This window comes from Peromyscus eremicus, chromosome 11, assembly GCF_949786415.1.
Source record: "Peromyscus eremicus chromosome 11, PerEre_H2_v1, whole genome shotgun sequence".
NCBI classification, from domain to species: Eukaryota; Metazoa; Chordata; class Mammalia; order Rodentia; family Cricetidae; genus Peromyscus; species Peromyscus eremicus.
In genome coordinates this window covers 37877229-37892521 of record NC_081427.1, presented here as the reverse complement: position 1 = coordinate 37892521, position 15293 = coordinate 37877229, and the positions used below count along the sequence as shown (strand labels likewise).

The window sequence follows — 15293 nt, the reverse complement described above, 5'->3', positions numbered from 1 at the left end:
TTTGATTTTTGCCATTATAAACATGCAATATAGATTTCAATGAAATACTTTTGTTACTAAGATATTCATTATATCTAATCTTAAGTACCAAGCTTCATAAAGATTTCTATGGAAGCCAATTGTTCATGAATTTAAGATATCTCACTGAGCTGGTTTCCTTTTTATTTTCACATTTTTAGTTAATTAATCAGGAGTCTAAAAATTTGAAATTTTCACTCTCACTCCTGTCCTTATTTTAACAGTACTGAATATCCTCTTCTCTCATGCCTTTGACCTCCTGAGCTCTGAGAATCTTTCCCTCTGGCTCATGGATGACAGCTCTCCTCAAGGGCTTCCTATCCTTGATTCTATCATCTGCAAGAGCAATAGTCTTAGTTCCAAGTGTTTTCTTCTCTGGCCATTAACGTCAGCTCATTTGTCTGTTCTAACTAAACTGTCAATTACTTGACCATATCAAGACCTCATGACTGCCAATATCTTTAGCAACCTATAAGCTAAGACTGGATTCTATGGTACAATTACTGTAATCATCTACTTGCAAAAATCTAACTCATTTAACCTCTTTTCTCCTTCACTAACTCACCTGGCTAACTTCCAACTCCAGGTAAATCCAGCTATCTTTATGTGTGATTCTGCAGTGCTGAATGTTTCTATGCAAGAGTCACTTAGCTTGTGTATCAGTCTCCTGCTAAAGTTATATCTATGAATCTCAAATGGGGTCTTGCATTTAAGCCCCACCCAACAGTCATACAACTTGCTACTAATGAATGTACTTTGTTCCCATTTGTTGATTTCAATCAGATTTTTCTCAAGGGCTGTTAAGGCTCACAGGAGAATTTATCTATTTATCTTAACTGTGCTCACAAAGAACTCACAAGAAAGGGACAGAAGTCATACCAACCATTCAAGGCTGCTGGATACCAGGTAAGTGTGAGTGATTTATTTTTACAATATACTTTACATATCTCAAAGAGTCTGCTCTGAATGATGGATTGTCTAAACAAATTATATTCACTGTAAACACTGAAAACTCAAGATCTTGGTGTGGTGGTTTGAATGAAAATGTCTCCCATAGGCTAAGATGTTTGAAGACTGAGTCCCCAGTTGGAGGCACTGTTTGGGGAGATTTAGGAGTTGTGGCCTTGCTGGAAGAAATGTCACTGGGGTGGGCTTTGACAGTTGAAGACTCACACCATTTCTAGTTCACTCTCTGTGCTTCACACTTGTGGTTCAGCTTCTGCTCCACTTGCCACACCTGTGGCTTGCTTGCCATGCTTGGGCTCACTCCTCTGGAATCTTAAGCCAAATAAACACTTCCTTCTATAAGTTGCCTTGGTTGTCGTGTTTGATCACAACAATAGAAAAGTAATACACTTGGTAAGTCAGAGACATGTGCTTTATATTTTCTCATTTATCTGTATCTATCTATCTATCTATCTATCTATCTATCTATCTATCTATCTATCATCTATCTGTCATATATCAAATATATAAATCTGTCTACCATTTGTCTATCATCTATCCATCATCTATCTATCTATCTATCTATCTATCTATCTATCTATCCAACTGTCATTATCTATCATCTATCCATGTATCTATCAGCCATCTATTTATTATCTATCATCTAGCTCATCTGTCTACCATCTACTTGTCTGTTTCTATCTATCTATCTATCTATCTATCTATCTATCTATCTATCTATCTATCTACCTACATATCTATCATCCATCTATCATCTATCCATCTATATACAATCATCATCTACCTATCTAACATTTGTCATCTATCTTCTAACACATTTCTCACTTCTGCAAGCTTATTCTTTGTAAATGTTCAGATACAGTGAGCTTACAATAGCCAGTTCCCTCACCTTTTCAGGGTGCCCAATGTCTAACTACCCTACTGGAGGCTATTTTCAACTGACTGTCTTTAGGATTTTCACCTGTTTTGCTTTGAAAGTTTAGAGAACAGGAACATTTCTTTCTCCCAACCCATCACCCTCTCTTAGGCAGGGCTTGAGTACAGGAAACAGCAGTCTGGAGCCTGGACTCAAGCTGCATGTCCCTTGTCCCTTTCAGGTGGATCTGAGGCCTGGACTCCACCTGAAACCACACCTCTGCTTATCCTCCGTCACTACTCCGCTTTGCTTCCCTGGATGGAGCCTTGTTTCTTTTCTACAAGAAGTGCTTCCTTACGAATCCATACTATGTGACTCCTCTTCCCACGATCTGCCCTTGGGAACTGGACCTCAGGCACTATCTGCGCTCCTTTATTCCCACCTAAACCTAGATGTCAAGGTCTTGAACCTCAACCACAGCAGGGGTTGCTCTCACCCCGCCCACTCTCAAGTCCTGCTGTGTAACATTGGGCTATTAACTGAAACAATGCAGCCATCACATTAATTTCCCACTCAAAACCTCCCATTGTTCCCCCCTGCTGACATCAGGGACTCCGCAAAATAGTTTTGTATAGTATTTTCACTCTCATTTCAAAGAGAGAAAAGGTAAAATGCAATGTCAAAGTGCCAGGTTCCTTAAAAAAAAAAACTTTAAAGCCAGGTAGTTGTGGCACACACCTTTATCCCAGCACTCAGGTGGCAGAGGCAGGCAGATCTCTATGAGTTCAAGGATAGTCTGGTCTACAGAGTGAGTTCCAGGACAGGTAAGGCTACACAAAGAAACACTCTCTTGAAAAAAAAAAAAAAAGGCAGAAAGAGAAAAAGAAAAAAATTAAAATCAGAGTGAACACCACATATACACATCTCTCTCCCCACAGCTTTGTCGCTCCATTCATTCTAGAAGATTCAACTCCACCTTCCTTGCAAAACGTTTCTCACCCAGCTGTCAACACAGCCTATCATACTACCGTTGGCTTCCCCGTCTGAGAACTCAGGGGCGCGCTTGCCTACCCTGCATTCTTCTCAGTTGTGCTGTGTGCATGTCTTATCTTTACAAGTGGAATGAAGTTCCCAGGGTCTGGCAGGGTAAAGAGCATGGACTGTGTCACAGCTTTTCATGTTCCTTTATCCCTTCCTGCCGCTTTGTTTCGCTCACAGTTGACCCTCGTACGTTCCGAGTAGATGACCGTGACAGTGCAGAGAAACAAGTGGAAAACTGAGATAGCCAAGAAATAGCGATAGGCAGACCAAGCATGATACACAGAGTGTGGGAAACGAGAAGGGAAGTGGGAGAAACTCAGATATTGGGGGAGGCGACCTTCAGTGTTGATTGATGGCCAAGGCAGGATGCATATTTTCTTAGAAACTAGAGAGAATAAAGCCTACAGTGGGTCTTCATTGGAAAGGGGACCATTCATTAATTTTTGTCTTAAGAGTCAAATAATAATACATACACATAATATTATGCTGAGTGCTGGTAAGAACCAATTCAATATAGATGATTTCAGATCAAGATGAGCTTCTAATTTAGGGCCGATGAAACAAATCCATACAAGCATGACATATATAAATAAGCATACGAAGTAAGTAAATATGAAAATTAAAGATGTAAAAATAAGTCAAGCATTGAAAACAGGTTCTGGGGATCAAGAGGAGAAAGAAGCATTCATATTCACTGCTTTACAATGAAAAACTTCATGGATGAAGGTACATCCAGGTAAAGGATACAAAGCAGATTAGAAAATGCTATGGGGAAGAATAATGTGGCATTGATTCTGGAGCACAAGTCAGGGGGATAAGGAATCTAAGCCATTCAGGCAATTAAAGGAAAGAAAAACAACCAATGATTATACTTAGCCTGAAGTTGTCAAACTGTATTAGAATGTACAGAAACTTGAGAGTAGAATTTAAGTAGGGACTTTTGATACATAATTCACATGGAGGATGTTCTAGGTATTTTTGCTAACTTGAGGGGAGTAAGCAAGGATGATAGCTGAAAGAAACAAGTGAGTTCAATCTGGACATTCTTTAATGAAGAAAAGCAAAGGAGTACAGTATCAGCAAAAGTGGATGGATGCAGCAACACTGGCAGAAAACCGCAGACCAGAGTGATGACAGCAAGAACTATATTTGTGGTCCAGGGACAAATTCTATGGGACAAATCACAGCTGGGACAAATGGGAGGAAGTGAGTGAACACCTGTCAAGTAAGATTGAAATGCTGGAAGCCCATCCGAGTTTCTCATACAAGTGCCTCCTAGCCCAGGGTTCAATCTGACGTCATGAAGCAGAGTAAAGGAAAGGAGTCACTACAATGTTTTTTGTTTGTTTATCTTACTATGAGAGAAACTGCCAGGGTTCTATTTAAAAAAAGAAAAAAATAAAACATGAGTGACCTGCTTATCTATAAACTCTAACCTGCATCCCAGAAATGAAAGAACAAAGGCACGATCCTGTCATCAAAGAATTCTCAGACAGCCAGGAGACACAGGCCCATAAAACAAGTAGAAATGCTATGAAGGAATGAGAACAATGGGTGAGGGCATGAGAATGCCATGGAACCAGGAAAGGGGATCCTGTGGGTGAGATCATCCCAGTAAATTGAACAAAAGTGACATTGGAAGGTATCTAATGAAGTCCACAGAGCATACAGGGCTGGGATGGCGAAGGGTGTTCCATCCAGAGGGAGTGTGAAGAGTCTCACACACTATATGCAGGGCAAGGAAGGACCAAGGAGAGTCTGAAGATTGAGGTGGGCACCACTAGGGGATGCACTGGGAATGACCGTGGCCAGGTTGTCATTTGTGCCTTTAAGTGCCCTGAAGAGCTTGTACATTATTTAAAGGGCAAATAAAGTAGACTTTTATGTAAGGAGAGTATCTGAAATTTACTTTGGAATGATTGTTCGAGTACATGTTGGACAGAGATAGGGAAGAATGGAGACCAGGAGACAAGCCAGGGTGAAGGTTCATCTCCTGTTGTGTACCACATCCAGAAATTCCACTGATTGACAAGGCAATGGCTGCAGGACCCAGTTGGGCTTCATTTTGGACATAAAACCAATGAATCAGGTGCCACATTTAAGGCTTCTAGGAAAATGGCCATAAAATGTGCAGTAAAAAGAAAGATAAATAATATTCCTAAAATTTAATTAATCTCTCTCTTTCATTTTGCCTGCTTTAGTGCCATGCTGTACTCCTGATGGGAACAATCTAGACATTGTTCCATTAGTATATTTCACTTTTATATCAAGCCTCACAATTTACTGGTTTTATTTAGGGTAATGCACTTGTATTTGACATATTTACATCCTTCCCATTTATTATTCAAAACAATGTTATGCTTAGGTATTGAGGATCAATAAGACCTCCATAATGTTTATACCGTCATATCTTTTATGGCAAGCTCCAAGTATTTCAGGTTTGTTTTTATGGGTGGTTTTTGAAAAGGCAATTTTATGGCCTTTACTCTGCCTTAGGTAAAAGATTGGCTGGCAAAAATCCCCTTGACTATGTTTGCAAAGTCTTAATGGGGCCACACCAGAAACATGGAGGGATTCGTGAGTACCTAATTAAAATTATATCTCTATCATTTTTATGCATCTACCTAATGTATACACATTGTCCTGTGACAATATACACATAACCTTTTTTTTTTCCTGGATTCTTCCTTCCCTCCTTTCTTTTCCCCATCTCCCTTTGTCTTTTTGGGATAAGTGTGATTTTGAGAAATGTTTCATGGCTTGAGAGTCTTTCATTGTTTGAAGTTACTAAAGGATGAATCTGTAACTGCAGAAACAGGACATCACTAATATCTTCATTGAACTAAATGTATTGTTGTCACTACAGAAAACAAAGCCTCACAGCCCACAACCTTTTATTCCCTTTAAAACATATTTGGGATGAGGTATTTCTGCTGACATCAACAAAGAGATATCTAAGGTTTTTCTAACTCTTAGTTTGAAGATGTCTGATTTTTTTTAAGGTACTATATTTTAATTTAGATTTTTGCATGAAATCACCGTGTTTGCAGGTTCAAAGGGGAAATAAATTAAGTAGCAACTGTTTTATGTGGCTCTATCTCGATTAAAACAAAGTTCAGACAAAACACCAAAGTTTACTCTTAGTTCAACCGTTCTCCTGCCTCTGCTAATGGAGGTCAGAGGCCTGTGGTTGAGGAAGGGGCATGGCATGCTTTTCCTTTCCACGTGTTTCACTTAGGTTGTTACCCATCATTTCTGACCGTTCCAGACACAGAGTTGGAAAGATAAATTCCTACTTGATTGGTACTGTCCTAGGATGAGCTGGGGTCTCATAGCTGTCTACTACATAGCTATCTACTGTAGCTTTTTTGTGGGTCTCTTGAAAAATTCTTTTTATTGAGACCTCATGCTAGATCTTGGTGAGTGACCCATATTGATCATGGGAAACACACACATTCTTGACTCTAACAAATCCATGGAAGAAAGGAAGATCCCAGTATAGATGTCTCTGCTTTGACTTGACCAGCAGTAGCTAACCATAATTATTGGTGCTACAGGTATGTTGGGGATTAGTTGGTCATGTGTTCCAATTCTATAAACACATCACAACTACTATAGAGCTTAATGGAACATGTGTCAAGATCACTGTAGGGCTCAGGTGAATCTGTACAGAGAAATCTTCACAGATCCATTCTTTTCATATTATTTTATTTTATTTGGGTTATGTGCGTGTGGTATATGTACACATTTATGCAGTTGTGTGCATATGTGACAGAAGGTGCTTATGTATGTGTGTATTCACACACATATATGGAAGACAGATGTTGACATCAAGTGTCTTCCTAGATTGCTTTCCATCTTGTCTTTTGACACAGGATCTCTTATTCAACTTGGAGCTCATCAATTTGTTTAGCTGGCAAATAAGCTCTAGGGAACGTACTTGTCTCCATCCCTCCAATTTAATGATGAGATTACAGACATGTGCTAAGATACACAGTGTTTACATAGGTGATGTGGATCTGAATTTAGGTAACATGTCTGAGCATCACGTAATTTACCTGCTGGGCCATCGTCCCAGTCTCTTAATTCCATTTTTAATGCAGTTATAACTTTGATAAATATCAGATGCCTAAGAGTTGCTTGCCCTTAGTTGCATAGATTTCCAATTTCTTCTGTAAAATCTCTCACACAACCTATTTTATTTTTCTTCTTCTCATGAATGGAGGATAAGAAAAGGGAAGGAAAATTCTAGAAGTTAATTTTGCAAGTCAGTAAGAATTGAATGCTTTAATCACAACAAAAGCAAAGCAACCCATGAATCAAATTTCTTTAAATTATATTCATAATCAGTCAGAAAATAAATGGTTGTCAAAACAAATTTTCCATGTTTGAGAAGATTTGCTTGAGACCACATGGGATATTAGCATACATTTCAGTTCCTATCTTTGGAGAGGAAATACTTTTCCACGTTTTATATACACAAACTATTTTCTGAATCCATTGAAAGGAGGTCAAATTTTAAGAGTTTAACATGTCATACATAATGTCTTATCAAATGTTTAGCAAATGTAATTGGCTTAATGATCCCTTCTAATCCCTTTTACTTTAGAAAAGTATTTATAAAACTAGTCATTGATATATCTTAAATCAGAAGGTAAAGACAGTATAAATAACCAAGGCTAAATTAATATGCTTAGGGGAAAATTAAAAATGCCACCTGCAAAAAAAAAATCTCATCAAATATCCACCATCAGAGGAAAATACAGCAAATATTATGCTGTTCCCATCTTTTGTCAACTGTCCGCTAAAGTTCATCCTTTCAATGATAAGTGGTAAACTAATGTGGGTAAGATAAACCACCCTTTGCTCTTGAGTTGACTGTACTCCAGAGTAAGTGGCAGAAATGGACACATGCACATCAATATAAGCATCGAGCACTAAACTAGAGTTTCCAAACTTTAATATATTTAAGAATCATATAAGGTTCAGGTTCATTGTTCCCATAACATCTTCACAAATTCTGATTCTGGAAGTGTTGGATATAGTCCAAGCACCTGGGGCATTTTGAAGCAGGAATTACAGCCGGAGTGTGTGAAGGAATACTGCCTCAACTAGAAGTCCCACCGAAGCAACAGTCACATTTCTTCTTTCCCACAATAACCAAAGTCCTCACACTGAGCTGCCACACAACACATATTCACCAGTTACTCTGATTGAATAGATGAGTGAGTGTGGTTAAGCTTCACTGTGCCTGGTACATACAAAATGTGATGTGGAAGTTCAGAAATACAGTCAGTTTCTCTACTTTATTTTTGTAAATTAAATTACTTTTTTTGAGACAATGTCTCCCCATGTAGCACAGGTTAGTCTGAGATTTGCTGTGTAGCCCAGGTTGGCCTCAGGTCACAATGATTCTTCTGTCTCATACTACTATACCCTGCTCAGTGTCTCTCTTTAGGAAATAGGTTGTCTTGGGTAGAGCTAGAAAATACTACAAATGACACTGGGGATAATGTTGTAGAAAGAAATATCTGTGAAATGGAACTAAATGAGTTTGACTCCATCCTTGACTTCATGAGTTCATTTCCCTCCATTAACCCAGTGAGTTCATTTCCCTCCGTTAACCTGTAGCACCTGGCCCTCAAGGGCTGGCCTCCATGCCTCTAAATAGTGTCATTGTTCCATCCAAGAAAGGCTCAGAGCTCCATGAAGCCCACCCTGGCAAGCTGAATTTCCTCTGATGTCCAAGCAGAATAGTTCCTCTGGGAATGTTAAGGCAAATTAATTGTAGTTCTAACAGTGAAACACACACACACACACACACACACAAAATGGTAACAGATTACATTGAACGTGTAAGCATATCATCGCTCTCTATTTCCAAACCCAAGTCATTGGCCCCACTTTTCATGGAGGCCGTGATGATTATTCTAAAACAGCTGCATTGGCTTTCACAAACAGCTACAAATATTTTTGTAGCGAAACAAACCACTGGATTTAAAGATAAAATGAAATATTCAAATGCCTAGGCAATATTAGAAATTAAAAGAAAAATTTCAAAGACTGTTATAAGGCTTGGATAGAAAAGCTCTGTTAAGACAGTAAAAGTGGGTGTACAAAAATAAGTGTGTGTGTGTGTGTGGGGGGGAACATCACAGGGAAAGTGGGGAGGGAGGGAGGAATTGTGAGCAAGTATGTCAATATCAGCCATGATGGTGGAGAGAACGGACCACCATGGAGCACAGAGTGACCCTGGCCAAGGGGACCTAGAAAGGACAGGAGAATCAGAGTGACAAGCTACATAGACTCTGATGGGACCTATTCTGAGACTTTCCTAGAACTGAAGGCCTCAGAGAGCAAAATCTTGGGATTGCATTTTGAGAGCTCGCCTCTTCCAACCTGCGAAAATCTGCCAGGTGAATTGGGACCGTCACTAATCTTCTCATACATTGACATGTGAGGCTCGGTGACTAAAGATTCCCACCAGTTTCATTTTCTCACAGTATGAAATTTAACCCACCAAGGTAGGAAAGAACGGGAGAAATGAGAAAGGAAAAGAAGGGGTTCTTTAGAAAGGAAAACGGGGAGCTTCATTGAGATGGACTATATACCTGAAGAAAGAGCCAATCAGTAGTCTCCAGTGTCCCCTCAGCAGGTACAACATCCTCTCCTAGTCTCAAGACTTGAGAAGATCAATTACAAACTAAAAGTCACATACAGGAAAATTTGTATTTTATGATAAATAAAAATCTATTTTCTTTAACTGATTTCAAGATGTTCCAGTTGGATATTTACAACATTACCCCTCTAGTATGTCTCCATAGGGAATTTTCAGTCTTGGAACATGGAAAAATAATAATTCACTTTTAAGGCTTCACTTCTAATTTAAATTATTCGACTATCATCTCTTTGGTAAAGTATATGTATACAATATAATATATGTTATAAACATATATGTATATATTTACGTGAAAGAGATTAAGCCTCCACACATGTTCAGAGACACATTTGTGTACATGTGAAATTATGTCCTAATTTTAATGTAGATATGACAAACATTGATGTCCTTAGACAGCTATTTCCATGCTTCAGAAATTTCTCCCAAAGTCATCTCAGAAAAGCAAAAGAAGAAACCCTGTCTCGAAAACAAACAAACAAACAAACAAAAACAAAGTGAAAAGAAAAGCAAGGGAAAAACACTGGATGACATAAGTACAAAGCCCTGAGGCTTCCTATGCTCTCCTACTTCTACCCTACTGTGCTACAACCTTTAACCTCCAACCCCCGCACTGATTTCAGCCTCCTATGCCCTGAGCTCACCCAGACAGTTTATTTGCCTGTTATCCATCACATCTCCTATGTATTTTAAGATATTTGAAAGGATAAACTTAATAAACACTAAATCAATTCAGCACACCCAGTCAAAATCACTTTAGTTCAATTTAACTCACAAATAAAAACAGCATACATCTACTCTAAGAGAGCTACCCAAACACTTGCCCGTCCCAAATTATGCATTTGAGTCCTTAGAAAACAGAAGTGAAAATGCAGAGTCACATACCTGTGTCTGTTTAGGGCCAATATCCATCCTCTGAAGAAGGTCATTTAAAAAGGCGGTGACACTTTCCCAGGGGTAGATACTGTTGGAGCCATCCAGGACAATGACTATGTCGAGCTGAGTGCTGCATTCTGAAACAGAAGGAGGTGGTGTGCAAGTCTGAAATCTGCCATCTTAGGAGTAAGTCAAGTATTTTCCTGGTTGAAAGAAACTCATTTGGAAAGATACACTGATGTTTTTCAAAGTGCAACCATTGTTTAAATACTGTATTTGGTTATAATCAGTTTGGACTTTGTGCCACAGAATGTCCCCCGCTCCTTCTGAAATAGGTTTCTAGTATAGCCCTGGCTGTCCTGGAACTCACTCTGTAGACCAAGCTTGGCTCAAACTCAGAGATATGCCTGCCTCTGGCTCCTGAAGCGGTGGGCTTAAAGCTGTACACCACCATCCTGGCCTTCTAATTTAACTTTATTAATGATATAAATGCTACGTTTGAGAATTTTCTCATCACAGGTTTGATTCTATTTTTATTCTGTACAACTCAAAGGACGTTCTCCTCCTCAAAGAGATTCACTCTTTAAATATAATCAGCATGATAGCATTAGCCACAAAGTTTAAACATGATTCTCAAGGTTATTTATACTATATCAATCCCCAAAACAGGAGCAAAGTTTGGGTATATACTGGCAAAGCAAATATTTTCCCAAGTTGGTCATGCTAGTAGATGACAAATCGGTGAAGCCTTTTGGTATGCTCTTATGTATACATGTATCTCACTCAGTGTTTATGCTTTCAAGCACACAAACATTACATAAGGTGTGTACCTTGTACAGGGGCAAAGGAGTTCACAACTTGAAATGTAGGGCTGACATCAGAACAAATCCCGGTCGTATAATGCAGATGTCCACATCTATAGGCATACAAAGGCCCACATGCCTTTAAAACATAAAAAATGAAAACCTTTAAGACAGAACATCCTCTAACAGGTTTCAAAGACATTAACTAGCTTCATTCTGACTTTTATGAAATATATTACTCTTTTCTTTCTCACCAGAAATCCTCCATTTGGGTTGGTGACTAGAGTTGATCCAAATGTCATGTTTTCTTTGATTTCTGTGACATTGGGAATTGATGTGTTCACTACAAAATAGAGCAAAATTTCATGACCATGAAAATATGTTTCATAATATGAAATGAAGTGCCTCCTCATTAAAACATTCTATTTGCTTTGCTCATCTCATAGCACATTCTTGTTCTGGTTCAACTAAATAGCCTTCCCGGTACTGGGGAATATAATGAACAAGTTAAGGCTGAAGAGCTGGCGGATTTCCCAGAGACTGTGTCTGTATCACTGTTTCAAATAGTTTGGCTGGACTTTGAAAGAACGCAGAACTAGCAGGGCAATGAGAATGTGGGATCGGTTTTCACACGTTTTTGCTAATTGAAACAAATGCAATATTTAGTTTCCTAAGCCTATAGGGATAATTTATGTTCTTTGTTATAAACAATCAGTGGCCAAATTCAACTTCTGGGAGGAAAACTGAAGATGCATAGAACAGAAAAGTCAAACAAAATGGTTTTATGGGGATTTTCAAAATCATAGGGACATTCTGAGAGTTGCAAAGAAAACTGGATCAAGATTAGAGAAGTGTCCAGGAAGTTTGGATAAAGAGAATACAGTGATGGGGCTACATTAGACATTCCAGATAGGAATGTTGGGTCCCACAGCATTCCAACCTGACAAAACTGGCAAGAAGCATTGCTTAAACATTCACATTAAAAAATAAAAAGACTGGGCAAGAAAAGTGAACACTTTTAAACTCTGCTTGGAGTGGAAGGCATAAATATTTGAAAGTGGCATAACTCAAGTTCAAGAAGACTCTTCATACTGTTCATGTCTGCACATATTCTTACCTACAGGCTTATAGTCAACAGGGAAACAGGTTCTTAATCTGAGAACCAAGTTTTGTTCAAGGATTTGGTCTGTCTTGCTTTGAAAGCATCTTTTTTTTTTCTTTTCTATTTTTCCTTTTACTGAAAATAGATTTTTTTCATACAATATATTCTGATTGCGGTTTTGCCTCACCCAACTTCTTGCTGCCTCCCCTCCCATCCACACCTTTTCCTTCTCTCCTTAGAAAACAAACAGGCATCTGAAGAATGGTAATAAAATAAAATGAGATAAAACAAAAACAAACAAAATGAAACAAGATAAAACAAACAGAGGGAAAAGAGCCAAGGAAAAAGCACAAGAAACACAGAGACACAGAGACACACATGTTCACACACATGGAAATCTCATAAAAATACATAACTGGAAAAACATGATATATACACAAAGGACCTGAATTTAAAAAAAAAAAAAAAGCCTTGACAAAGCATTGTGAGTCAAAGGACCTCCAAATGATACATGTTGAACTGGGCTACTATGTACATTGGTATTCAATGACCTGCACTGGAGACTTTAAGTGAGCATTGTCTAGGATCATGATGCATTGCTAGGACAATTAGAGGCTATTGAAATGTTTCTTACTGCTAAAATTTCTAGGCTAGTTTAAAAACTATTCTAATTTTCAGGAATGGAGGATAAATCCCAGAAAAACTCTAAAGATGCATGAACCAACCATGTGAAGACATTGGGAAGAGACCTCAAGAAGCCAGGTGGTACAAGAGACTACAAAAGTGTAAAGAAGAGGCTGACACTGGGCTCCTTGGTTTTGTGGTTCATTTTTCTTTTCTCCTTAAAGAGAGACTCAATCAGGTAATAAAACTCAAACAGAAGTCCCAGGCTTGGAGAAAAGGAGGGTAGAAATTTAGGGTCAATATCAGCATCTACAAAAAGGAACATGGAGTATCTTGAAAAATGAGCCATAAAAGGACAATTATATGTTTAGGTACTTGATCTGTGTATCTGGATAGGTAATGTGAACAGTAGAGTCCATACAGCCTAGTGGAAATTAAAAAGAACCAAATGGAATTCTAAGAACTTATAGCTGGAAAAAAAAATCAGAATCTGGGAATGTGTTCTGCCCAATATATTCCCTGTTAATACAAAAAAAAAACCACTCAAAGGAACATAAAAGACTAGAACTACTATATTCATAATTAAAAATATAGTTCAGTTTGTGTCCCAAAAATATGAAGAACTAAGGAGAAGCCAAAAAGTTTAATCCAATGTCAAGGAAAGGCAGCAAACTGGAGAGTGATGTTGGAGACATCCTTGATGCTGCAATTGTCAAGCAAGGGCATTCAAACATCTAGGGTAGCTGTTTTCATGAATGCAAAAGAAAAATATTCACAATAATTTCTGAAAGAAATCAGAAATTGAAAACCAGAGATCTGAAAAAATGCATTATCTACAGTGAACTTGTAAGGATATAGATAATTTAATCGTTTTTAATATTGTACAGATACTGAAAGAATTCTAAATCCTCTCTAGCTTTAGGAGAACTTTTCTAGTCATACTACAATCAAAGTGATATTTCTATGAAAACATAACTATTTTGATATAACTATATCTCATATTTTTTAAAGTCTATTAGTAAATTTAATGAATGAAATTTCTTTCCTTCAGTTTCCTTTAAAGACTTGGGTACTGAGTTGCATTTTGTGTGAGGAATGCGAGAGACTTTGGCAAACTACCTGTTTACAAAGGATCCTGAACAATGTAAGGAAACAACGTACCAGAGGAGTAGCTCTTCTGATTCTATGACTTTCCCAATGAGTTAACAGAAACAAAGGGCTGAAGGATCCATGATGTTACTCTATGGGGATTCTAGATATCAACTGTAGAATGGTCATTTATTACTTTTAATACTTTATACTATATTTCATATTAATATTTTATATTATAATATCAAAATAATATTTGGAGTCACTTGAAAGGTTTTTTTTCAGTGAGAATATGGGCACAAGTAAGGATGGACTATTTGATTTTACACACCTGACAAATCCAACTTCACGCAAGGCATTGCTCTTTCTCTCCCAACTGGGCACTTATAGACATCTCCAGTTCTTGCTTTGGGTTGACCAACTAAAGGAGAACCAATAAGAACCCTGGAAGTTGAATAAAGCAATTAAAAATTTTAAACATAATGAGATATTTGCTTTAATTATCTTATGGTAAATTCTAAGACAGTTGACAGTTGGTCCCATAAACACTACAAGATTGTGACCCTGTTGGTAGTTTAATGTCATCTAAAACAAGCAGAGTGTCACCATCAAGCTTCAGATTTTTTTTTTTTTTTTTTGGTTTTTCGAGACAGGGTTTCTCTGTGTAGCTTTGTGCCTCTCCTGGAACTCACTTGGTAGCCCAGGCTGGCCTCGAACTCACAGAGATCTGCCTGGCTCTGCCTCCCGAGTGCTGGGATTAAAGGCGTGCACCACCACCGCCCGGCAAGCTTCAGATTTTTAATGTTGCTACAAATCTTAGTAGTCAGTCTGGTAATCTCTAAGAAAACAAACAAGAAATGCTAGGAAGAAAGGGTGTAGAGAAAATGAAATCGGTATAGATTGCATTAAGTACAGCTATTACAAAGCAGTAAAGGTCCCTCATAAAACTTCAGGTGGGGATGGAGAGATGGCTTAGTGGTTAATAGCACTTGCTGCTCTTGCAGAAGACCTAGCTTTGATTTCCAGCACTCCCACAGTGGCTCTCAAATATGTATAACTCCAGCTCCAGGGGATCTATGCCCTCTTCTGGTCTCTTGAGGACTACATGCACATGGTCTATAGACAAACACACAGGTAAAACACCCATGCACATAAAATAAAAAAAAAAATTTTAAACATAAAAAGAAGTACATATTAAAAAATAACTAAATAGTGCATTACCGTCTGATCCAGCTGTACCAC

At 38.2% G+C, this 15293-nt stretch overlaps 1 protein-coding gene across 1 annotated transcript in view; it reads right to left on the bottom strand.

Annotated features, from left to right (window-relative positions):
• Window positions 1-15293, bottom strand: part of Itga1 (integrin subunit alpha 1) — a 139994-nt gene that overhangs the window by 62968 nt on the left and 61733 nt on the right. The window contains exons 3-6 of the mRNA XM_059276100.1: window positions 14383-14495; window positions 11491-11579; window positions 11264-11375; window positions 10443-10570 (exon numbers count right to left, since the gene is read on the bottom strand). Coding sequence (XP_059132083.1) covers window positions 10443-10570; window positions 11264-11375; window positions 11491-11579; window positions 14383-14495 — 442 coding nt within the window. The remainder of the gene's footprint in view (window positions 1-10442; window positions 10571-11263; window positions 11376-11490; window positions 11580-14382; window positions 14496-15293) is intronic.